This window comes from Stenella coeruleoalba, assembly GCF_951394435.1.
Source record: "Stenella coeruleoalba genome assembly, chromosome: 4".
Lineage (NCBI taxonomy): Eukaryota > Metazoa > Chordata > Mammalia > Artiodactyla > Delphinidae > Stenella > Stenella coeruleoalba.
In genome coordinates, this window is record NC_137149.1 from 114,351,823 (window position 1) to 114,376,929 (window position 25,107).

At 41.0% G+C, this 25,107-nt stretch overlaps 1 protein-coding gene across 3 annotated transcripts in view; it reads left to right on the forward strand.

The window, feature by feature from the left end:
* Positions 1–792: 792 nt before the first annotated feature.
* The window catches only part of AFF1 (ALF transcription elongation factor 1), a 206,703-nt gene continuing 182,388 nt past the window's right edge, over positions 793–25,107 (forward strand). For all 3 annotated transcript variants that reach the window (XM_079919251.1, XM_079919253.1, XM_079919252.1), the window contains exons 1-2: positions 793–1,042; positions 13,530–13,603. In XM_079919251.1, the coding sequence (XP_079775377.1) occupies positions 13,566–13,603 (38 nt within the window). In that variant the 5' untranslated portion in view covers positions 793–1,042; positions 13,530–13,565. The remainder of the gene's footprint in view (positions 1,043–13,529; positions 13,604–25,107) is intronic.

Sequence of the window (25,107 nt, forward strand, 5' to 3'; positions counted from 1 at the left end):
AAAGAAGCCTGTCTGGGCCATTTGATACAATCTTCCTGCATCTCTTTCAGGGAGGAAGGTGAGATGATGCAAAGAACTCAGCGTGATGCTTTCCTTGGTATGTTCAAAGAAGGGATCGGGTAGCAACGAGACATAAGCTTTTGGATCTATTTGACAAAGCCCCAATACCCAGTAGAATTTCTTGGGGTTGGGCTGCTGAAGGGCAAGAACCGGGAGGCTGGATTCTGGAGACCTGGTTTCTCGTGCCACTTTTGAGCTTGTGACATTGGGCACAATACTTATTTTCAGCTCTTCGGTTTCATTATTTGGGAAACGGCAGCAATAATGTGTCTGTTTTATAAGGCTGTTACGAAGATGAGACGGGCCTGTGTGTGAAAAGCCCTTTATAAACCGTAAAACGCTCTCCAGATGTTAGTTATTATCTCCTTTAAAGGATACAGAATGTTTCAATTGTGTAAGAGACTGCAAAAAGACTCCTTGACACTTTAGTCAGAACTTGACCCTAAGCTTAATCCCGCTGTAAAGCGAAAGGGTACTTGTGTCCCACACCAGCCGGGGGGAGGGTCACCCATGCTGCCGGTGCGGTCACTGCAGTATTCCATCCTGAGAGGCTGCTCGCCCTAGATCCTCCCACTGGTCCCGAGGGGAGGGCCGAGCAGTTCCTCTCCATCTGGGTGGCGCCAGCTAGAGGGCGTGGGCCGGGCGGGGCCGGGGAGCGCGGGGGGGGGGGGGGGGGGCGTGACCTCCTGGGGGCGTGGCTTCGCTTCCTGGGCGTTCCTGGGCCGCCGGCGCACAGAGGTTGCCAGCCAGCGAGCGAGCGAGCGGGCGAGCGCGCAGCTTCTGCGCACTCGGCCGCCGCCTGCGCGCGTCGCTGGCACAGCTGCGTTCTCGCCTCCGCGGCTGGGAGCCGGGTCCAGCGCTAGCCGACGCTGAGCGCCCTGTGCTCCCCACACCTGCGCGCCTTCCCGACGGCAACAGGTCAGGGGCGGGCCGAGGCGGCGAGGGCGCACGACCCGAGACTGGAGGACTAAAGGTCTGGAAGGTAAGCGGAACCCTGCGCCCCTCGGGCTGGGGGTCATCCTGGCCAGAACGCCGCGGTCGCTGACTTCTGGGAAGCCCAGGCTCTGCCGCCTCGCTGCCGGCTTCCCAGCACGCTGGCTCAAGTCGCTGGTGTTCCCGCTTTTCCAGTGGGAACCTTAGGGTAGAACGGGCGAAGGAGACGCAGAGCTCGCACCGTCCTTACAAATCCCGGCAGGTAGCGTCTAGAAAAACTGGGGAGGGGAACACAGGAAGGGACCCATCCTCCTCCCCAAAATCAAACGTTGGCCCGTGAGCCCCGCGTCTTGCCGATAGATGTTCGGATTTTGGAACCTGGTCCCGAGGTTGCGTAATAGAAGAGTCCCAGAAGTTTCTCAGGGGGGGTAAAAGCGGGGCTTTTCTCTCCTCTATTACGAGTTCCCATCCCTCCCGTCATAGTCACCCCTCCCCCCTACGTCTAGTAGAGACAGATTGGTCGTTCCAATCTCATCAAATTGTGATTGAGGTGGAAGCGTGCGTCGGTGGTCCGCACTCTAGAGAGGGAGGAGAAAAGTTGGAGGCACCTTCTGAGGCTTGCTCCTGGCACAGAGGGAGACGGCGTCTGCAGAACATGGAACTGGTTAATTTCCCTTGACGGTAATTTTTTCTTGGTGTTTGATCCTCCGACTGCCGCACGCTAGCCCTCCGACTGTGCGAGCGCCGGGGTCGGCGAATTAGGAGAGGAATTGGAGGGTTATAGGAATCATACTTTCCTATAATGTGTTGGGAGTATCGTTAATGAAGCTGCGAGGGACCTTCAAGGGGCTTGATATTTTCCTCGTAGGTTAGTCTTATAGGAGTTTACACACACAGACCCCGTATTGTTGTGCAAATTGTCCCAGGAAGACCCTTGGCTTTGGAGGTGGAGGTGGAGGTGTGTCCGAATCTTTCGGGAGCTCATCTCTGTTGGGAGCTGAAGTGGGGGTGGGGAAGGCCTTACAGACGAAGTTTTGTTTTTTTAAGGGTGGGATGGGGTAATCTTAACCCTCTTGGTGCCTGTTGGAGGCGGGGATGGGGATGGGAGATGAGGGATGACATACCATCAAGAAACCAGACAGATATAAAACTTTAAAGGCGAAACTGTACATTAAGGCGAAGACCCAGTGTTCCCTGAGACGGTTGGAAGGTGAGAAGAGCTCAGTAATTGAGGCACAGAAACCTCAGGCAAGGGACCGGCCTGAGAATTTGGGGGATTTTGCTTGTGCAAGATTATTTCAGAGCAAGGTCATGCAGAGGTGGTAGAAGGAACGGGCGGTGGTGGGACACCCCTCCCGGACCAACGTGTTGTCAGACTCCGCGGGGGCATAGAAGTCACGAAAAAGAAAGACCTTTGGACTCGGGAGTCTAGTTCTGCTTAGAGGCTTAAGAATACCTAGGCATGCCCTGTTTCGATGTTTACTTCCTCTGTCTAATGTATTTCCTTAGCTTGCCTTTCATCTTTAGTGGCGAGGGTTCCTTGAGTGGATATTCTGGAAATAAATTCACAGGAGAGTTGAAAATTCTGGATGGTTTGCCTGCTTTCATTTAAAGGTGGTGTCTCTTGCCAGTGTCTGAAAGTATTTTATTTGAAGATAAATATGTAGAAGAGGAATGGAGAGAACTAAAGGATAACGACCACGAGAATGAAAGGAAACTAGGAGAGAAAGTAGAATAGATAAAAAACTAATTTGAATTCAGCTAGTTTAGGAAAGGGAACCAAGGAAATGATTTGGGACAGATTTGGTCACTTTAAGACAAAGAGGTATTGAAGAGTGGGATACAAGGCTTTGGGAAAAAAATGAATTTAGATATTGGGGACTTCCTCCTCCCACCCCCCCTTCTTTTCTTTTTCTAAATAGAACTGACAGCGATGATGAGGCTAGGGATGTGGAACTTAAAGGTGTGTTACTGTGGACTCTTTGCTTCCCACTTGCAGGAAGAAAATGAACTGTTACATATCAGAGTTAATACGTCTTATTCATTCACTGTAGCAATTGAATTTCTGTAGTGTCTTTGGCATTTGCTTAACTCTTCAATTTAATAAAGATACAATTTTGAAAACTCAAAATGTGTTAAGGCTCAAGTGTATTAATTTAGAATACAAAAATCATCAAGAGGCTGAGAATTTATGGCAAGAGTAAAGCCCAGGTGATTTTCAACATTGCTTGCTCCTACAAGATGCAGAATATGCATGCATTTTTTGCTACCAGAAGTCACTGTTTCATTGTGGGGTTATGAGATGGTAAGTAGGTAAGTAGTTAGACTATGTCAAAACTGGCTTTCTCTTCTGTTTCCTTTTGGTTTCACTGAATTTTGAAAGGACTTGGTGGAGCTAAAAGTAACTTTTTTATTGACTAAGATACTTGCTTAATTTGGTTTTGGATTACATTGGAAGAGTATTGTTCGATTAAGGTATATATATGTAAATATATGAGTTGCATCTTTATTAGGTACCTCTATAAATCACTGTAGCCATGTGATTGTTTAGTTGAAGTTATATTGCCTTGGGAGTTGAAAAGATGGGTAAAAAAAAAAAGCTTAGGAAAGGCAAACTTGTTTTCCATATTTAAAAAAATATTTATTTATTTATTTTTGGCTGCATTGGGTCTTCATTGCTGCATGCGGGCTTTCTCTAGTTGTGGCGAACAGGGGCTACTCTTTATTGGGGTGCACGGGCTTCTCATTGCGGTGGCTTCTCTTGTTGCAGAGCACAGTCTCTAGGCGCACAGACTTCAGTAGTCTCAGTAGTTGTGGCTCGTGGGCTCTAGAGCGCAGGCTCAGTAGTAGTGGTGCACGGGCTTGGTTGCTCTGCAGCATGTGGGATCTTCCCAGACCAGGGATTGAACCTTTGTCCCCTGCATTGGCAGGTGGATTCTTAACCACTGCACCACCAGGGAAGCCCCATATTTTTAAAGAAGCAAACGAAAAGAGTTTCACGTTCAACTCTGTAATTTGTGCTCTTTCATCAAACAAATTTGCATAATCCTTTATGAAGTTAGTTGACTGTTAAAATTCCAAATCTTGAGATAGACTGTGCTTCTTGTTAAAAGGTAGAACTAATTTATATATAAATATCTGAATTATTATAAGACATACACAGGGGACAGTACACTCTGCAGATGTCCCTTAAGGTATAGCAACATAGCTGGGATATTCTCCTTACTATTGCAGCTCTACACTGAAAGCTGTCCTTCAACTTGAATTCATTTGCTATCTTAGATTTGTCTGTTGAAGCTAAAAGCCCAAAGTTCCCCTATTTTAAGACTAGACCGTTAACTAATTTTTCAGGAGATCGAGAAAGTATGTTGGAGAGAGTACAAATTAAGGAACTGCATTTACCATACATAAAGTTTTGTAAATAAATTATATTTTTTCATTAAATTATAAATTCAACAATGATTTCTGTTCTCAAATGATATTTGACAGTGATTTTGTAGCAGTCTCTTTTTATACACAATAGTAGCTTATTTAATATTTGCTGATTTAATATTAGATTTCATTAAAAGAGATTACATAAACCCTATAATCTATTTATTAAAATTCTACCACAGTGAAGAAGTAAATGTGGAATATTTAGTTCTTTGTAGGTGCACATCCTTTATTCCTGACTGTTTACAAGAGCACAAGAGATTGTCGTAGATGGGAAACCATGAGGCTCCTAAGGCCGTGAGGGTTGCTAATAGGAGTTTCTGTCTTATGCCTTAGGACAGAACTCCTTCAGTAGTGTTCTCCAGGGGACGAAAATCAGCTGATTTTCTTAAATTATCTGTCCCATTTAAAACATGACTAAGGATTTCTTGTTCAAGTGACTTTTTCCTATTAAAAGACTGAGATTATTGTGACAAGTGGAGCCCAGAGGAATCAATTACATCATTAATATAATACCTCATGTTCATTCCCAATACCTCATAAGTATCGAGCATCTTCTAGTGCCAGACAGTACTCTAAGCTTTGGAGAAACTGATAACACCAGATCAAGACAGAGAAAGAGCCCATGCAGGTGGAGTTTACATCCACATAGCACAAAAGCTGTTTACCAACGGCTTTCACATGACATATCATTTAGGCCTAATTGCAACTCTGAAGTTGGAGTTCATTCTACATTTTAAAATCAGGAAATTGAGTTGAAGAGTTAAGTGACTTGACTCTGTGACTCAAAGCCTGCTGCCCTTTCTACTGTGGTACACTGTGTTGGCTGTGTTGATATGTGGTTTCCTGTTTTTCAAGAATTACAGCTTGACTCTCAAATATAAATAGTGTTTCTCCTTGGCTAAGTAATTCTTTCTAATCATTATGGGAATAAAAAAGCAGGTTTTCATTTAGCATTATGGACATATATCTGTGACTCCAAAGGAGAATATGCAGACGTATTAAACAGACATGTGGTATTTATTTGCACCAAATAAAGATCCCTACCTTCCTAAAAATTAAATGCAAGGGCTTAGGAGCCATCTCCGTTAGTGCTTCAAATCTATTATTCAAGTTATGAAAGGTCAGTTCCCATCCCTATGTAAATCAGGATATACTCATACCATTTTGTTCTATCTTATAGATACAGTGAATATATGCAGAATATATGCATATGGCAGTGTTTTTCAAACTTATAGTAAGCATCAGAATCTCCTGGAAGGCTTTTAAGACACAGATGTGTCTCTTCCTCCCCCACTCCCCAAGTTTCTGATTCAGTAGGTCTGGGGAAATGCCCAAGAATTTACACTTGTAACATGTTTGCAGGTGATATTGATGCTTCTAGTTCTGGAATTACACTTTGAGGACTACTGCAGTATAGCAGAGAATTTAAAAGCATGGTTTCTAAGCCAGACAGCTTGGGCTTGAATCTTGGATATGCCACCTACTAGCTGTCAGACCTTAGGCAAATTACTTAACTTCTTGTCAAGAACTGTTAAGGCTCTGAGATTTTACCCTGCTTTCAAGGTAACAAGCTAACCTGCCACAGTTTCATGGACTCTTGGGAATGGGTTTATTATTCATAATAATAGCTGTGGCCAGAGTATCACCATTTTCTTATACTGGTTCCCTAAGCCCCAGTTTCCAAAGAAGGGAGATGTGGAGAGAGTCAGACGTTACCTGCAAACACAGTGGATTATATTAAGGAGAGAAATCCTGATCTTAGGGAATCCTAATGGGCAGTAAGCATGACTGCCCTTTGTTCCAGAGGGAGACATTATCTTGATTATACTGGATAGTAGTAAACCTGCCACCCTTTGCTCTAGAAGGAGACGTTATATTTTTCAAAGCTGTTCTCTATACAAGTATCTTTAAAGATTGTATGGAACAAAAGCAGTTGGTGCCTCTACTTGTACAATATGCAGAAATGACCCATGGAGAGTTGGCTCCCAATACTTTTCCATTCCCTTATACAATGGAGTTAACAATACTGTAGTATCTCCCTTACTGGGTAGTTGGGTAGATTAAAGGTAATAAGACTTGGCAAGTGCTTGAAGCAGAACATAATAAGTGCTACATAAATATTTCCTATTATTACTCCTGAAGGAAAAACATTTTTTTTAATGGTAAGTATTGCCTTATAAGATGAAATAATTGCTTTACTGAGTATCCCTAACTTTGAGTTCATTCCAAGAAACTTCTTTAATGGGTCTAAGTTCTAAAATGGCGATGATGCATTGTATGATAATCTTACCATTCCATGGGGAATGAGGCTTAAATATTTACTACCAACATTCATGTGCTCTCCCATGTGTCTCCGCCTCCTTAAGTTATACAGAATCATGTGACTAATTCTGTCCAGTGGGCTGTCTATGGGAGTAACACATATTCCTGGACTGAAGCATTTAAGTGGCTCTTATGAGACCCTCCACCTCTATTTTTTTACTATAGTAAACCCTGCAGCCACATTTTGAGATATTGGAGCTTCCAACTTGGCTCTTTTCCAGCTTAGGTTTCTCAGTGTGGAGAAAACTCCCTGCCTCCTTCTTACACCCCTCCCCTTCCCCCCCCCCCCCCCCGCAATATGCAATGGACATAATAATCAGGAAATAAGTTTTTGTGCTATCAAGCTACTGAAATTTGGGGGTTAATTTGCCACTATAGCATAACCTAGACTACCCTTACTATATTCCAGTATCTATAATACCTGCCTACTGTGAGAAAGTTGACAGTCAATTATTTTAAAATATAGGCTCTGAGTATATATATGTAAAGCTGGGCATAGAGCTTGCATTCTGTGGAGGAGATATAAACATTAACATATTTATTTACTTAGCATAAGTTAATTTCAGATAGTGGTAAGTACTATGAAAAGATAAGTGTGGCCAACACTGTTCTTTTCTTCCCCAGTGCTCATTCCCATTTTTTTGTTGCTAAGAGAACCTTGATTGTGTGTGGGATTACATTGTGCCCAGCCTTAGGCAGTAGATCATGTTTGTTCTCAACCAGTGACAACAATTTGTATCCTGATTTACCTGCAGCTGGAGGAGGCCACGTGACCTAGTTCTGGTTTTTAGATAGGTTTGGGGAAGGATTCCTCTCCTGACAAAAGGGGAGAGATGTGGCTGACACAGCCACACCTTCCTCCTCTCATCTTCTACCTGCCTTGCATGTTGAAAAGCCGTCTGGTTATGGCAGCAACCTTTTTGTACCATGAAAGGACAAACATAAAGACAGCATGCTAAATGTGGCAGAGCCAGAATTCCCGATGGCCTCACTGAACAGCTAAAATTATACCAGTAGCCACCCTCCTCTAGACTTGCTATTAATTAAGCACTTGTTACTTGCAGCTAGGCACATTCTGAATCCGTATAGAGTATAATGGAATAGAGCATGGGTTGGCAGGAGGGCACAGCAGCGCTACATTAGCTACTGTATTCAGGGGAGACCTCTTTGAGAATTTATCATTTGAGCTGAGACCTGAATGATGGGAGGGAGCTGACAAGGTGTGGGATGTGTACTTGAGTCTGGGGGCAGCACCAGAGCCTCCTAGAACAAGGATTTGAAGTGGAGAAGAGATAGTTGGGGAAATCATGTTCCAGTATGAATTTCTAGGCATGTGGGCTTCATGTGGCACTGGAGAGCTAAAGGAATTGTAGGTGCTCAGGTCAGTTTGGGGCCCTGGGAGATTGTGGGGTACTTGGGGTAGAGTTCTGGAGAATTCAGATGAAAACAGTATATGACCCATGACTCACCCATGACACGTTGCCAATTACCAAGAGACTGTTATTCCTGGAGGGTATGTGTGGAAAAGGGGAAGGAGATCTGACCAGGGACTACTGATCAGTCCAGACATCCTCTGGTCTCTGGACAGTTATTTTCCTAATATTCTCCTTTGGAAACTGGGTCATGGTCATGGGGCTTTGAGACCTGCTTAGCGCTGTTTGTCCAGTTGAAAAGCTTCTCTAATGTATGGATTGTCCCTAGCATGTGCTTTGGTTGGCAGAAAGATAACCGGAACAACTACTACAACCATTTATTGAGTGCTCACCATGAGCTTGGCATTGTGCTAAAAACATTACACCCATTTTATTTAACCCTACAACAACCCCAGGAAGCCCCATATTACTGATGAGAAGGCTGAGACCTTGGGGGAGAACAGTGATTTTCTTGAGGTTATATACCTAGTAGGTTGCAAAGCAGGCCTTTAAACAAGCATGTCACAAAGACTGCTGAGAGTAGGTTCCCCAGAATGTGCTAAGTTTGGGAGCACTTAATGACCTAGAACAGAATATTTGAAAATATCCTGAATAATTTTTCTGTATTCCTCCTCTCTCTTTGTTTCCTTGTAATTATATATGTATATGGCGTAAATGTCTATAAAACTTAAAAAAAATTTTTTTTTTTACTTGAAATGTTTTACCTATTTTGGGGAGAAAAGTAGTTTGATGTACATGACATTTTTATTTCTGAATAAATTTGCATTGCAAGAGGCTGGAAGGCCTATGAAGGGTCACTTAAATAGATCTGGCAAGGTACAGTCCTATATGCAGCATAGTCTGTTTCACTTACATAAAAAGTGAGATAGACATTGCTGACTTAAATAAGAACTGCTATGTATTGAATGCCCATGATGTGTCAGTGTGCTGGGCATTTTAGCTAGATCTATAAAACACTCTTCTCAGTAACTCTGTAAAATAGGCTGTTTTCCATTTTACAGATGGGAGCACTGAGGCTGGTAGGGCTTAATTTGCCCAAAGTGATCACCTGTCTCACTTGAACTTATTCTCTTTTTGCTGTATAGCACTATGTTATGTTATGTTATTTATTTATTTGACTGCGCCGGGTTTCAGTGGCAGCACATGGGATCTTCACTGTGACATGCGGGATCTAGTTCACTGACCAGGGATTGAACCCAGGCCCCCTGCATTGGGAGTGTGGAGTCTTAACCACTGGACCACCAGGGAAGTCCCTACTCTGTTTTTAATGTAGAGCCAAGTTGGAATCTTAACTGCTTTTTTTTAACAGGAGGATTTTAAACTGCCCCCCTCCCCCATTTTTTATTCTGCTTTGTCTTTATAATCTGGTGAGAATAATATAAAAATGTATGAAAACTTCAAGAAGACCTTCTGATTTCAATATTTATGGGCCAGTACATCCCCCCCCAACCCTTATATTTAGGAAAAAAAACCGTTTACACAGATAATAAAGGATTCATAGCATGTAGAATAAAAGATGAAAGTGCCCCTTTCCAGAGAAGCCACTATTAACAGTTTGGTTCTGTGTGTGTGTTTGTGTGTGTGTATGTTATGGGTGTGTGTTATGCATAAATATAAAAGGAAAGCATTTTCTTTTCAAACAAATTGGCTCAAATTGTACATTTTGTTCAGCATCTTGTTTGGATAAACCTATTCTTTTTGATGTTTCATTGTGTCTCATGTGCCATAATTTATTTACCATTTCTGTGTTTATATGTATTAGGTTGTTACCACTTTTTTTTTTTTTGCTATTATAAACAACATTTTATTGCACAAACCGTCTTGTACAAATGTGACTTTTTAAGAAAGATTTTCAAAGGAGACATTAACTGAAGCATATACTAATTGCCTTTCTTAGCAGTAGTTTAGGGTTATAACTTCCTGACTACAGTAGGCCTCCATTCTAACCTAACTAACCTTATATCTGAGTTGTGTGGTTACTCTGTACAGCTGTGCAAATCATACATACATCAGCATCTAAGTAGACTTCCATAGGCTGAATTTGGTCTTTCCTGTGAGTCGTAAGAGTCAATAATCTGGTGATATAGCCTCCTTACCCTTGCCTCTGTGGAACGGATTGAGCCACCATACAAGGTTATGAATTTGAATTGTACACACAAGTCCCTGGCTGTGCCCAGGGGCCAGATGCCTCAGAGAATATGTCTCTTGCACTTTGTACTTCACTCACCCACCCAAGAAGCCAGTAGTGAGAGCCAGGGATTCTGCTGACTCCTTCAGTCTTGGACTTGTCAGTTCCTAGGCCCATTTTTAATTTTTTTTAAAAAATTAATTTTTTTTTTTTGTGTGGTACACTGGCCTCTCACTGTTGTGGCCTCTCCCGTTGCGGAGCACAGGCTCCGGACGCGCAGGCGCAGCGGCCATGGCTCACGGGCCTAGCCGCTCCGCGGCATGTGGGATCTTCCCGGACCGGGGCACGAACCCGTGTCCCCTGCATGGGCAGGCGGACTCTCAACCACTGCGCCACCAGGGGAGCTCCCCTAGGACCATTTTTTAAAAAACAGGCTGGCTGGCTTGCTTGCTTTATTTATTTATCTATTTATTTATTTATAGCAGTTAAGTTCACAGCAAAATTGAGTGGAAGGTATAGAGATTTCCCGTAGACTTCCCTGTCCCCATCCCCACCCCTAGCTTCCCCCATAATCAACTGTCTCCTACTAGGGTGGTACATTTGTTACAATTGAGGAACATGAGCATTGACACATCATTATCAGCCAGAGTGCTAGACCATCTTTTAACTACAGCTCTGCCTGGTTTGCTCCTCACTTCCTTTAAGCCTTTGCTCAAATGTTTCCTTCTCTGACCACTCTATATAAAATTGTAACACCTTACCTCCTTTCCTCTCTGGCGCACTACACTGTTCACTTTGTTTTTCTCCTTTTAAAGTCTAACATCTATATATTATGTTTCATCTTTGCTTACCTCCTGTAGTTTGTCAACTCAGCATGGCAAGTGCCTATTTCCTTCACTCTCTTATTCTTACAGTAGATACCCAGGAAATATTTGTTGGCTCAGTGAGTAAATGAACAAACAAGGGAACTCAGGACCACACTGTCAGGTTGACATCCCTCAACAGCCCCTCTGCCCCCTCCCTTGCTGCCCTCCTTTCTCCACCAATCCGCCCTGGGATGGGTGCTGTTGGGCCGCAAGCAGGTGGACCCTCCTCACTGGGAGGGCTGTGTTGGGGACTGCCATCATGGACTCTTGAGAAGGCTTTACAGTGTTAAGAAGATTAATGCCAAAGCAAATGCCTACTATTTTATTGATAATTTGCTGTGGGCCAGCCCTGCATGTTGAGAGAGAAAGAGAGAGAGAGGGGAGGTGGGGTAAGGGGGAGGGAAAGGAGGGTAGAGAAAGACAGAGGAAGAAGGAGAAACAGAAGTATGTGTTTGAGGGACTTCCCCGGTGGTCCAGTGGTTAGGACTCTGCACTTTCATTGCTGAGGATGCAGGTTCAGTCCCTGGTCAGGGAACTAGCATCCTGCAAGCTGCGCAGTGTGCACACCCCCCAACAAGAAAAAAGTGTGTGTTTGATGGGCTTCCCTCATGGCACAGTGGTTAATCCGCCTGTGAATGCAGGGGACACGGGTTTGAGCCCTGGTCCGGGAAGATCCCACATGCCGTGGAGCAACTAGCCCGTAGAGCAACTAGCCCGTGAGCCACAACTACTGAGCCTGCGCTCTAGAGCCTGTGCGCCACAACTGCTGAAGCCCGAGCCCCTAGAGCCCATGCTCCCTGACAAGAGAAGCCACCGCAATGAGAAGCCTGCGGATCATAATGAAGAGCAGCCCCTGCTTGCCACAACTAGAGAAAAGCCCGCCAGCAGCAACAAAGACCCAATGCAGCCAAAAATAAAATAAATTAATAATAATTTAAAAAATCATGTGTTTGAGAGAGGGAAAGTGAGAGAGTAAGGGGGGAGAGTGAGGGAGGTGATTGGGATTTCAGTTGGAGAATTTAGGAAACTTGCCTAGGGCCACTATAGCCAGTTGAAGGAGTGGCCTACTCCAAAGCATGTTTGACCCTGAAAATTTGAGCTCTACTAGTGTGAGTTTAATTAGAATATTTGTAGCATCTGTGTTACATTCTTTTGGGGGAGGAGATAGAGTGGCAAGTGGTATCTACTAATATGAAACATTGTAGTCAGCAAGTCAGCAATTTTAATTTCATGGAGGGGGAGATAAAAGACCTTATCAAGAGGCAGAGTAGAGCTGAAGGACTCTATTCAGCGTTTCTTCAGCCTTAGGCAAAAAGCCTCTTAAAGTAGCAGACAAGCTAAAATTGTTACAAATTTAACATCATGTTTCCATTTGTATCAAATAGTTCGTTAAATTGGTACTAAGATAATTTGGTAACATACCCTCTGCCTTAAGGATGTTTGAAAAAATAGAAACTATTTAAAGCAAGTTAGGATAAGAGCAGTAAATTTACAAATACATACAAGAAAGGGAAAAGGAAACAGCTGTTGATAGTGTTAACCATAGAGAGAGAGGTTGTTTCTAGAGATACACAAGATAGTACCAAGGCCATCTGCCCAGGTTGGATAACAACTTTTTAAAACTAGTACTGTTTTGAGAGAATGCTCCAGAATTGCTTTGGGGGTTAAGTACCTTTTATGAGTGGAAGTAAAATCTCAGGATTGGCTCTTAAACTGGGCCCACTTTTTTATTTAGTGTGGAATTCTTATGTGAAGATCAACTATTAATTTTTTCTTGTCCATACTCTTTCACCATTTTCCCTTTTGACTCTAGTGAGGTTGTTGACACAACCTATTACCTTAGGCAACTTACTTAAAACTGAGTTTCAGTTTTCTTATATATAAAATGGGGTATTTGGTATATGGTGTATTAGTATGCAATACTAATTAGTAAGCAATACTAATGTTACATTCCATGTAAACATTACAGTACACTTACACCTTGCAAGTGTATTGTAATGTTTACATGAAATGTCATTTTTAGAGGGCTTAACACAATGCTTGGCACAAAGTAGACACTGGGGAAATGTTATTTCCTTTCTTCCTTCTCATGATAAACTTGTGCACATTTTTTCCTGGCTGAAATTGCTTTGAGTAGCAGCCTTAAAATTAAAAGTACATTTGGCCAAAAGTGCATTTGGCCTTTGATATATGCTGGCTGGTTTGTTCACGCAACTTGAGAGTTGGTGAAGAGCCATTCTCTTATTCGAATGGGAACTTCGAATTCTGTGTCCAATAAGATTTCTTACAGGTCAGGTGTACCTATGAGGTTACTTACGGGCTAATGTTCACAGGCTGCTGTGTCTCTTTCAGATGAATAGACTCGTCGCTTTCCACTGACTGGCAGCAATGGCATTTACCGAAAGAGTCAACAGCAGTGGCAACAGGTAACCATGAAATCCATGATGCAAGGATGTGATATTTATTTTTTTTTTTTAAGTTAAAAAAAATTTTATTAGCGTTTAACTCATCTGAAAAGGGTTGAAATCATTAGTAGCATTATTTGAATAGGATTGTGATATTTAATTTTATAATCTATTGTTCAAAGAATAAGTTTGGTCCTTTTTATTTTTGTGACTTATGACTCTCTGGTGCAGGAAAATGTGTGAAAATTTCTGTTTTCTCTACATAAAGTCAAACCTATTAGACTGGCTACATATTTTCTTTAAATCTAGTACTCTCAACTCATTTCTTTAACATGTGGTTGTGATGTTAGATCAGCGTCTTAATTCTCAGTTCAAGGTACTGGTCCAGATTACACTGATCTGGGAAAATGTACACCTATTCAGCTTGTACTGAAACAGATATCATGATGAAATCCGCCTTATGAGAGCCTTGAAAGAGGGAATTCTGTCAGTTACATTTTATGACTTTCACATCTCTCCCTACAACTCTGTATATATAGTTCTTGCATATAGTACATGTCCAGGGTTGGTTGAGGGGAGCATATTTATATTCTGAAGCAGTTATAAAGAATAACCCATTTGCTATCCAGAAGGAATTCTTAATATCACTGATCAGTTTTTATTTATACTATTAGATGCTCAGATACATATATATGAAGGTATGAGACATGTAGACTCAAACTTAATTAATATTTCTTGAGTAATAGATGATGGTGACTGTAATTCTGGAACATTCTGATGCTTTCCTACTTCCTCCTCCTTTCTGGTTCATTTAGGATATTCTTCCTGTACTCCAGGTGGTCCTGTTGGTCCTGTTGTTAAACTTGGTACACTCTCCTCCCCCACAGAGGAAACCATGTGACTCAGGCTGCAACAGTCCACATTCTGCTAGAGCCAGAGGGGAAGCTGTTATCATCCGTTTTTTTAGGCTTATTCATAATGTTTGGTTACACATAAGTTTTAAATTTTTATGTAGTTAAATGTCTTCTTTATGGATTCTGGTTTTGATTGTGCTTAGAAAGGTCTTTCCTACTCCAAGATTGAGAAAATAATGTCATGTGTTCTCTGCTGGCACTTGAAAGGTTTCATTTTTTGCATTTAATCAGAACTTGTAAGCTGGTGGCCTATGGGGCAGATCTGGTCAACAGATGGGTTTTCTTTGGCCTCTCACAGTGTTCTAAAAAAATATATCTACCAATGATTTTTACATAATGATCTAGACTTCCATCGTCTCTTAAAAAACTTAACAACATTGGGTTTGCATTGCAATATAGCAACATTCAGATGGAATTGAATAGCTACTTCCTCTTTTTGAGAAGTCATGAGTTTTCTAATTCAAAACTTCCTAAGTACTTTTCAGGTGTGCCAAGATGTTGCTCTCCCCAACCAGAACTCCAGAACTCCAGAACTCCCACCTGATTTCCTCCTGCAGATATCTGCTTTGTCAGCTTGCCCCAGAGAGACTTGATGTTAAAAAAAAAAAAAAAAAAAAAGTTGGGGAAGCACGATGCTTTCTAGTTCACTACAATTCCCACACAGCTGGATTTACACACTGAGTTAGCTGCTTCACCTTCTTAACTTGCAACCCATTTTAGATCTTTGACTTTTTAGCATTTTGATCCATCTGTAATTAAAGTTAGTGTAAAGTGTGTGTTGTAAATTTCCATTTTAATAAGAAATGAAAAAAGTCTGGGGATGTTAGGGAGCCTTTTTTTTTTTTTTAAGCAAAAGACTAGCCAGTTGTTACAACATAATTTATTAAATCATCTATCTTTACTGATTTGAGTGCTGTGTCCAAATTCCATCAGATTGTTGAGTCTATTATTAGACTCTTTTGTTCCATTGATTGCCTCTTCTGGCAATGGTGCTATACTATTTCAGTGTATTTTTATAGGTCTTAATATTCAGGCAGATTCTTTGTCATTACTTTTCATTTTTAGAATTTTTATAGCTATTCACATCTGATTACATTTCCACGTGTACTCTGGAGTCATTAGTCATTTTCTAGAAAAATTGTTGGCATTTTGATTGGGGTCCCTTTGCATTAATCAATTAGATTTGAATTTGATAAAACATTAAAACTGGGTCTTTTTACAAAGGTATCTAAATATCAGATTAATGAAAATTTACGGAGTGAAGCAATTTTAAAATTCAATTCTAAGATTTTCTGGAGGTATGATTTTTCAACTATTTCTGGTTATTGACACTGCATCCAGGGTAATTTCTGGTAGGAGAATCAATTATAGTTAACAACATCATCAGTGACAATTTAAAAAAGATATTTTGTAGTCTTATTATTTACATATGTTTTCTATTGTTGCTAATTATTAAGTTAGGATAGGTAACTGCCCTTTGTAGTAACATTCTAGCAATTACAGAGCTGTTTTTATTATTTGTTACATTTACCTTTTCAGCTCCTTACCTCCCTGATGTGGTCCTTTTTAATTTTAACACCCAGTACAAGTGATAAGCTAGGGGAAATCCTCAATGGAGCTCTGTTTTTTTTTTTTAATAAGTTTACTTATTTATTTATTTTTGGCTGTGTTGGGTCTTCGTTTCTGTGCGAGGGCTTTCTCTAGTTGTGGCTAGTGGGGGCCACTCTTCATCGCGATGCGTGGGCCTCTCACTGTCGTGGCCTCTCTTGTTGCAGAGCACAGGCTCCAGATGCGCAGGCTCAGTAATTGTGGCTCACGGGCCTAGTTGCTCCGCGGCATGTGGGATCTTCCCAGACCAGGGCTCGAACCTGTGTCCCCTGCCTTGGCAGGCAGATTCTCAACCACTGCGCCACCAGGGAAGCCCCTGGAGCTCTATTTTTAATGTATACCAAAGAGCTCACTTATTTAAATGTTTAGTCATGGCAGTTTAATCTTTTAGTAGTCAAAAAAAAAAAAGTCAAATTCATGTGGAACTGGTCCAGGACTAGAATATATTTTAAAGGAAACAGATGTGTATTGAGCAGGCAGCTCTAATTGCTCAAACTAAATAGAAGTCTGAGTGTGAATCCTTAGTTTGCTTAGGGCTATCAGAAGTCATAAGCATGGACAGAATATTAATGTCATGTGTAAAGACAATATTTGTTTTAGTTCTTGTAAATAATAGGCTTATTCCCTGGCTTCCAAATTTATCAGCATTAGACATTATTGAATCTGATTTACTTAAATTTCCCCTCATCTTCCTTCCCCTCCCCGTTTTGTTCTTTCTAAAAATTGTCATTGGAGTATAACAAACTGAAAAGGGCAGACATTATTAGTACAGTTCGGTGCATTTTCACAAAGTGAACACACTTGTGTAACCGATCAAGCAACAACAATACCAGCTCTCCAGAAGCCCCTCCTGTCCCCTTTCAGCTGCTGTCTCCCTCAAAGCCTGCCACTATTCTGACTTCTAACACCATGGATTTGTTTTGCCTGCTTTTGATTTTTATTTAAAAATAATCATATAGTATATTCTTTTACGTTGTCTATTTAGTTCTGATGTTTATGTTATTTTCTTTTATTTTATAAACTTGAATATCTTTAACATTTATGTGTCTTTATAATAAGGTATTTTAAATTAATGTACCATATTAATTATATTATATAATCAATATTAAATTTAAAAAAATTTCCATCAACTTTTCATAGTCTAATACGATAGTATAATTATCCTTACTGTTTTTCCACTTCTCTCTCTTCTACCCTCCAACTGTTAGCTCTGCTTTTTGTTTTAAATTGTCCAGATTGATAGTACATTTTATTTTATAAGCTTCTGTGCCCTTGCAAGCTTTGTCTTTGAATTGATAATAAAAGCTGAAAAACCAATAAGCATTATTGACATTATTTTGATTGGGAAGCAAAATAGTGTTTAGGGTTTCATTTCTCCTCTATGGGTTCAAAGTCAACCCAAGTACCACTTGAGAAATTTCATATTGATCAGGACAGATGAACTCTTTAGCTGAGTAAATTGTTCAAATTCATGCCACATTTTAAGTTCCTTCATCTTTGGATGGTATTTTTATTTTTCCTGGAGTTTGTAATTACTTTTCTTTTTCCTTCTTGAAAGAGAGAACATGCCTTTTTATGATGTCACTACCATGTTCCCCTTCTTACCCTTCTGTATGCATTAGGAGATTTGCTGATATGCTTTTCAGTTTGGGTGAAGATTTGAAGGATTGCATTCTGTGAACCCTGAATCATAATGCTGTAGTCCTGGATGCTCTACTTCCCCAGGAGAGTCTGAAATAATGTTTAACTCTCCTAATTGAGGAGAGTCCTCAATTAGTGAGGAGGCTACAAGGTGTTAAGCTGATTAACACCTATTATATAGACAGATTTTCTTTGTGTAAGTAAATCAGGGGCCTGACTTACAGACGCTCAGGAGAGAGATTAATGGCTGTAGGCCGTGTTTTCCTGGAACAGTGATTGGCCTGGGCATTGTAAATAATCCACACCTGGAATTATGAAATTTCCTGTATTTCCCAAGCAAGTTGTTTTAGGCCTGATTTACAAGTGCAGTGATGTTTCTTATATAGAATGCATTGTTTCCCTTTATTTTAGAAAATGGTTCCTAAGTGTGAAGTATGTGTCATTGTCATATGTAGTTTTAAGATGAGTCATTCAGTTTGATGGCTTTAGAAGAGTTTGATTTCAGACTCATCCCGGACCTGAGGAAATCTTTTTCAGAATTAGTTATTTCCCAAATGGATAGTTAAATTTTGGGGTGGGGGGGGGTAGGGGGGAAAGACTCAACTGTAGAAGTATTGAGTAAGTTTACCAGTAAAATCCAATTGACCTATTACTGCATGGGTGATATATTGGGCTTGAGTGTGGAACTCCAGGGCCACAACTTGTGTTTAGATCTCTGATATGTTGGTTACTTGGACAAATTGCTCAACTTTTAAAGCCTCATTAAAATGGGGATACAGAGAATAATGTATGTAAAGTGCTTATCACAGTTCCTGGTAAATCATAAGTCCTTGATACATTATTAATTCTATCGCTCTGGTGAGGGTGGTATAGTGCTGGGTTTCAGGAGAGTCGGTACCTTCCTCAATTCTACCTCAAAGGAGAAAGGCTTTGTTTAGAGGCAACTCTCTGGATGGAAGGGATTCCTTTGTGAGCTATTCCAGGAATAGTATACATAGGAAGGAGTGTGATAGAGGAAATAGACCTTTAAGAAAAACAAAACACAAGAGTCTGTTTATTTGTGGGGCATGTGGATACACTTACAAGTTTTTCTCTGGTCTATTTTACATTTAATATTGGCTATGGGATTGTCTTAAATCACACACAGGGATTGTAGAGGTCATCAAGCACCTATGTTTTCATTCTTTTGGGTAGCTACTTAGGGGTCGAATTGCTTTCTTGTAAAGTAGATTAACGTTTAGAGTCATCTTAAGATTGTGCTAAGTTCATGGGCTTCCCTGGTGGCGCAGTGGTTAAGAATTCTCCTGCCAATGCAGGGGACGTGGGTTCGAGCCCTGGTCTGGGAAGAACCCACATGCCGCAGAGCAACTAAGCCTGTGCGCCACAACTACTGAGCCTGCGCTCCGGAGCCCGTGAGCCACAACTCCTGAAGCCCAGGCGCCTGGAGCCCATGCTCTGCAACAAGAGAGGCCACCGCAATGAGAAGCCTGCGCACCACAATGAAGAATAGCCCCCACTCACCACAGCTAGAGAAAGCCCGCTCACAGTAACAAAGACCCAATGCAGCCAAAAATAAATAAATAAAATAAATTAAAAAATAAAAAAGATTATTCTAAATTCATAAGTCAGGGTGCCCAAGGTCGGTTTCAAGTTCATTTGTGTATGTTTTTTCTCTTTGTCTTTAGCCCTGAATTCTACTAATGCTGTGAGTTGGAGGAGAATGAATTAATATTTTTTCAGTGCCTTCAATAGAATGGCTACTAGTCCAAGCAGTTGGCATTATATCATTTTAGGTGACACTTTGGTCCATGGTGGTGGATAAGATGGACATTGTGTTGAATTGTTTAGGATTATACCGTCTTTATAGGAATACTGATTTTATACTATCCTGATTTGGGGAAGAATCTTTTTTCTTTTTGGAGGGCTTCGGTTATAACAATCCTTTTCTTCTGAAGCTGTAGCAGTCAGCCTCCTCTGGAATCTGTGGAACAGGTTTAGAAAGAAGAGCATTTCAGTTCCAGTTTCCTCTTTTTCAGAAGCCTGGAGGACATTATTTCAGAATCTGAATCTTGTTTTCTGTACCTCATGATAACCCTGTAATGTGGTCAGATTAGATAGTAATCTGCCTCATTGTACTGCAGAAAGAAAAAGCCTGGAGAAATTAATAGTTGAAAGTGTGAATCAGACTAAAGGGAATGCTGGGGCAACTAGTTTGTTTTGGACAGAAATTGTTAAATTACTAAATAACATTTAACATGTAAGGCACTGTGCAATTTCATTTCTGCCTTTGACCAGCAAGTTCTGATCGTTTCATCAGATGATGCCTTCTTCTTAACCTGTTATGCAGAATGCCCCCATTTTTGTTGCTTTAAAATGATTTTTAAATGGTAGACGTTGGATTGTATGTGTTTACATAGGTAAGCTGTTAATAGATATTGTTAAGTGAACAGATCTTATTAAAGCTACTGAAAGCATGAGGTGGTCCAAGACTTCTTGTGAAGGGGAAGACAGTCTAAAGGGAGAGAGAGAGGGAGGTTGGGAATCAGGAAAGGCAGGAGTGGAGGGTGGGACACAAGGGAAAGACAGACAGAAAGAAAGAAATCTTGTGCATTGTAGCAGCAATAAAGAATTAACATTGGCCCTGACTGGGCATGTAAACCGAATTTAGTATAGACTTTATCATACTTCTTGCCCACTCTCTTTTTTCTTCGCTTTAGAAGAAAAAATTTTATCACAGAAATATTCAGACATTAGTAGAAGTAGAGAGAATTCCCCAGATTTAACATTTCTCAATATTTTGCCACACTTAAAAAAAAAAAAAATCTATCCTTTTTCTTTTGTTCTTTGCTGAAGTGCTTTAAAGCAAATCCCAGACATCTGTTTTTTCACTCTGGCATACTTTATGTGCATCTCCTTAAAAAAAGAGACATTTTCCTACATAATTGCATACCAATCTCATACCTAATAATATTAACATTTTAGAGTCATCTATTAATTAACCCACCTCCAAACTATCCAGATTGTTTTAAAATGTCTATTCAAGTTGTTTACATCCTAAACCAGCCAAATCAAAGTGCGTATACTGTGTTAGGTTTTATCAATTAAGTCTTAACCTAGAGCATTTGCCTTGCTTATTTGGCAGGGATGGGGGGCGGGCGGGGATTGACTGGTTGAGGAAGCTAAGTTTGAATGTATGTCCTACTTTGTGGATTTGTCTGACTGCTCCTCTTAATGTGTTTTTGTTCTTATATACCAGTGGTTCTCAACCTGGAATACTTTTACCTCCTGGAGGTGGGGGGTGGGTACATTTGACAATGTCTTGAGAGACTTTTAGTTGTCATAATCTCATGGGTAGAGGCCAGGGATGCTGCTAAACATCCTACAGTGCTCAGGATGGCCCCCACCACAAACACTTTTCTGGCTCCAAATGTCACTAGTGCTGAGCTTGAGAATCATCTGGTTCTATCCCAGGTATTTCCTGTAGAATGGACGTTAGCTCTAAAGCTCAGTTACATTTGAGATAAGTCTTTTTGCTAAGAATAGTTAATAGTCCAAGAGTGCCGGTATCGTTCTGTGATTTGATCTGGGTGCTGCTTACAGGGGTATGTCACTGTTTGAAAATGCATGTGTGAGTGCATGTTATATTCTAATTTTTAAAGTTTACTTGAAAAAGATCTTCCTAGTTCTGCTGTGAACCTTCCTCTTTTTGACTACCACCTCAGATTCTTGGATGAGTCAAGAAATCTTTAAATCCTCTTTCCTTTTAAACTTCCTTAATTCTCAATTCCTTTTAATGTAAGAGACGGGTAAAGATGGGGAAATGGGTGCCTTGTGACCTAATTATTGGGATGGTTATGGGTCTGTTAATGGCCAAGCCAGGGTGCTGGTGTCGTCCTTGCTCTGGAGAGTTGCCCTAGGGGAGGGAACACGGGAACTAGTAAGTAATGTTAGGCCCCAAGAAAGCTTGAAGGAGAGAGAAGGAAAGTCCTTCCAGATGGGATGGCTTCAAGAGAGAAGGTTGCCTTTCTCGAGCACTGAGAAAGGGGCATTTGGGGCAGAAAGAACCAGTGGAGGCTGGGAATGCAGTAGGGGTGTGCTGGGAACCCTTTCTGCAAAGTTGTCTTAAAGCCAGCTTCTTCCCCCATCTCTGATAAATCACTGGAAGGAAAGGCAATGAATTTTTTCTGACAGTCAGTTCTTACTGGGGGCCCAAGCTTCGTTTGCAAGTGAAAGGACTGCTGTTGGAGTAGTTGACATCACAATGGGCCCTGACTCTTTTCACATCAAAGTGTAAAAGAATCTCCAGGGGTGATAAATGGGGGCTGTTGGACTCATTACTTGTAAGCAGAGCTGAGGGATGACCTCTACATTTTTTTTAATTAAAAGAAAACAGGGTTTCCTAGTGGAGAGCGTGGGGCTGCTCTTCATTTGAATTTTGACTGCTCCCACTGGAGAAGATCTTTGTTAAGGTTACAGGGAGGCAGTCTCTGTTACCTCGGGTTTGCCCTGACTCGCAAATCCTGGAGAAATGGCTCCGCCTGGGGTGGCCCCGCAGATACTGCTGCTAGGTTGAGAATTGAAGTACCCTGGCTTCAGCTACATTTTTGTTGCAAGAGGGGGGAACAGGGCAGAATTTTTGAGCCCTGTTTCTCTGGGGAGACTGAGGGCTTAGACCCCTCCTCTGTTCCTTTTCCCACCCAGCATCAAGAGAAAAACTCCCTTACTCCCATGCAATGCAGAAAGAGGTCAGTTTTTAAGGAAATTCTTAGAACTTTGCACAGAAGTCCAAAGGTTATTGCTTTCAGGCTTACATTTAAAGTTAGTATTCCTTTTATTTATGTAGTAGAAGGCTTTGCATTGGATCAAAACCCTTAACCAAAATTATAGTATTTGAACATTTTATGATCAATGTTTATGTTGAAAGCAACACTATTAAAATACTATTATTAGCACTAATAACCTGGCAATTTATGCAACCAAGACTTAGAAACTGCTCTTTAAATGCAACCCTGCAGCTGAAGGTCCACCTTCAAGTAAACTCCCTTCCTTGTGTCCCCAACTCCCCATCAAGCTTATCTCTCTTTTGCTGTTTTTTCACTTGGCTCCTTTGTTGCAGTCAGTCCAAGGCTTAGCCAGATTTTAAACAGCTGGGGGGTCAGAGACTGCCTCTTGTAACCCTAGTGAAACCAGTAAGGTGCTGGGCATCCAAAAATTCTAATGTGTTTACTGACTTCCCAAGTGTTTGGTAATCACCTTCTGAGTGTATCTTCCAAACAAGTTATAAGATTTGAGAAAGGAGCAGAGGTCACAGCTGGAGAGGAGCACGTCCCTGGATGGAGGGTAGAGAGGAGCTGTCCTCCAGCCAACGCGTTTTCAGCTAGAGATAAGAGAGTGTTCAAGGCCTCCATTCCCCAAGATACTGGAATGGTGCGAATGTGGGGACACTCCTGGCTGACATGGCTTTTATGACTTCAGATGCCAGCAGCAGCTAATATTTAATGAACACGGTGACCAGATTTTGTGCTATCAAATACTAATAAGTATTTGATAGGTGTGGTTTCATTTCAGTCTTACAGCTGTCTATGAGGCTATATTTTGCAGATGAAAAAGGGGAAGAAAAGTTTAACTGATTCATCAGTGGCAGATACTCAAGCTACCTTCCTTCTGTCACTGGGCCCCAAGTCCGTTCCACATTGTCTTGGGAGAAGCCGATGGCAGGGAAATACTTTCTGAGCTCTGGTTTGAAACTGAAGCTTGGACCAGAAATCCTCTTGGTTGACTTTCTTTCTGATATTGTAAAGGAGTAGTAGATAAAACACTGATCCTGGGAGATGGCTTCATTGTGGCACCAGTAGTTAGAGAAATGTGCATCTTTTAAAAAAAATTTTCACATGAGTTAGTATTTTATCTTTGAATTTTATTTTATTTTTTTCTACAGTAGGTTCTTATTAGTCATCCATTTTTTACACATCAGTGTATACATGTCAATCCCAATCTCCCAATTCATCACACCCCCACCCCCACCCCCCGCTGCTTTCCCCCTTGGTGTCCATACGTTTGTTCTCTACATCTGTGTCTCTATTTCTGCCCTGCAAACTGGTTCATCGGTACCATTTTTCTAGATTCCACATATATACGTTAATATACGATATTTGTTTTTCTCTTTCTGACTTAGTTCACTCTCTATGACAGTCTCTAGATTCATCCACGTCTCTACAAATGACCCAATTTCGTTCCTTTTTATGGCTGAGTAATATTCCATTGTATATATGTACCACATCTTCTTTATCCATTCGTCTGACGATGGGCATTTAGATTGCTTCCATGACCTGGCTGTTGTAAATAGTGCTGCAATGAACATTAGGGTACATGTGTCCTTTTGAATTATGGTTTTCTCTGGGTATATGCCCAGTAGTGGGATTGCTGGGTCATATGGTAACTCTATTTTTAGTTTTTTAAGGAGCCTCTATACTGTTCTCCATAGTGGATGTATCAATTTACATTCCCACCAACAGTGCAAGAGGGTTCCCTTTTCTCCACACCCTCTCCAGTATTTGTTGTTTGTAGATTTTCTGATGATGCCCATTCTAACTGGTGTGAGGTGACACCTCATTGTAGTTTTGATTTGCATTTCTCTAATAATTAGTGATGTTGAGCAGCTTTTCATGTGCTTCTTGGCCATCTGTATGTCTTCTTTGGAAAAATGTCTATTTAGGTCTTCTGCCAGTTTTTGGATTGGGTTGTTTGTTTTTTGAATATTGAGCTGCATGAGCTGTTTGTATATTTAGGATATTAGTTCTTTGTCTGTCGATTCATTTGCAAATATTTTCTCCTATTCTGAGGGTTGTCTTTTTGTCTTGTTTGTAGTTTCCTTTGCTGTGCAAAAGCTTTGAAGTTTCATTAGGTCCCATTTGTTTATTTTTGTTTTTATTTCCATTACTCTAGGAGGTGGATCAAAAAGATCTTGCTGTGATTTATGTCAAAGAGCATTCTTCCTATGTTTTCCTCAAAGAGTTTTACAGTGGCCAGTCTTACATTTAGGTCTCGAATCCATTTTGAGTTTATTTTTGTGTTTGGTGTTAGGGAGTGTTCTAATTTCATTCTTTTACATGTAGCTGTCCAGTTTTCCCAGCACCACTTATTGAAGAGACTGTCTTTTCTCCATTGTATATCCTTGACTCCTTTGTCATAGATTAGTTGACCATAGGTGCATGGGTTTATCTCTGGGCTTTCTATCTTGTTCCATTGATCTATATTTCTGTTTTTGTGCCAGTACCATATTGTCTTGATTACTGTAGCTTTGTAGTATCATCTGAAGTCAGGGCGTCTGATTCCTCCAGCTCCGCTTTTTTCCTTCAAGAT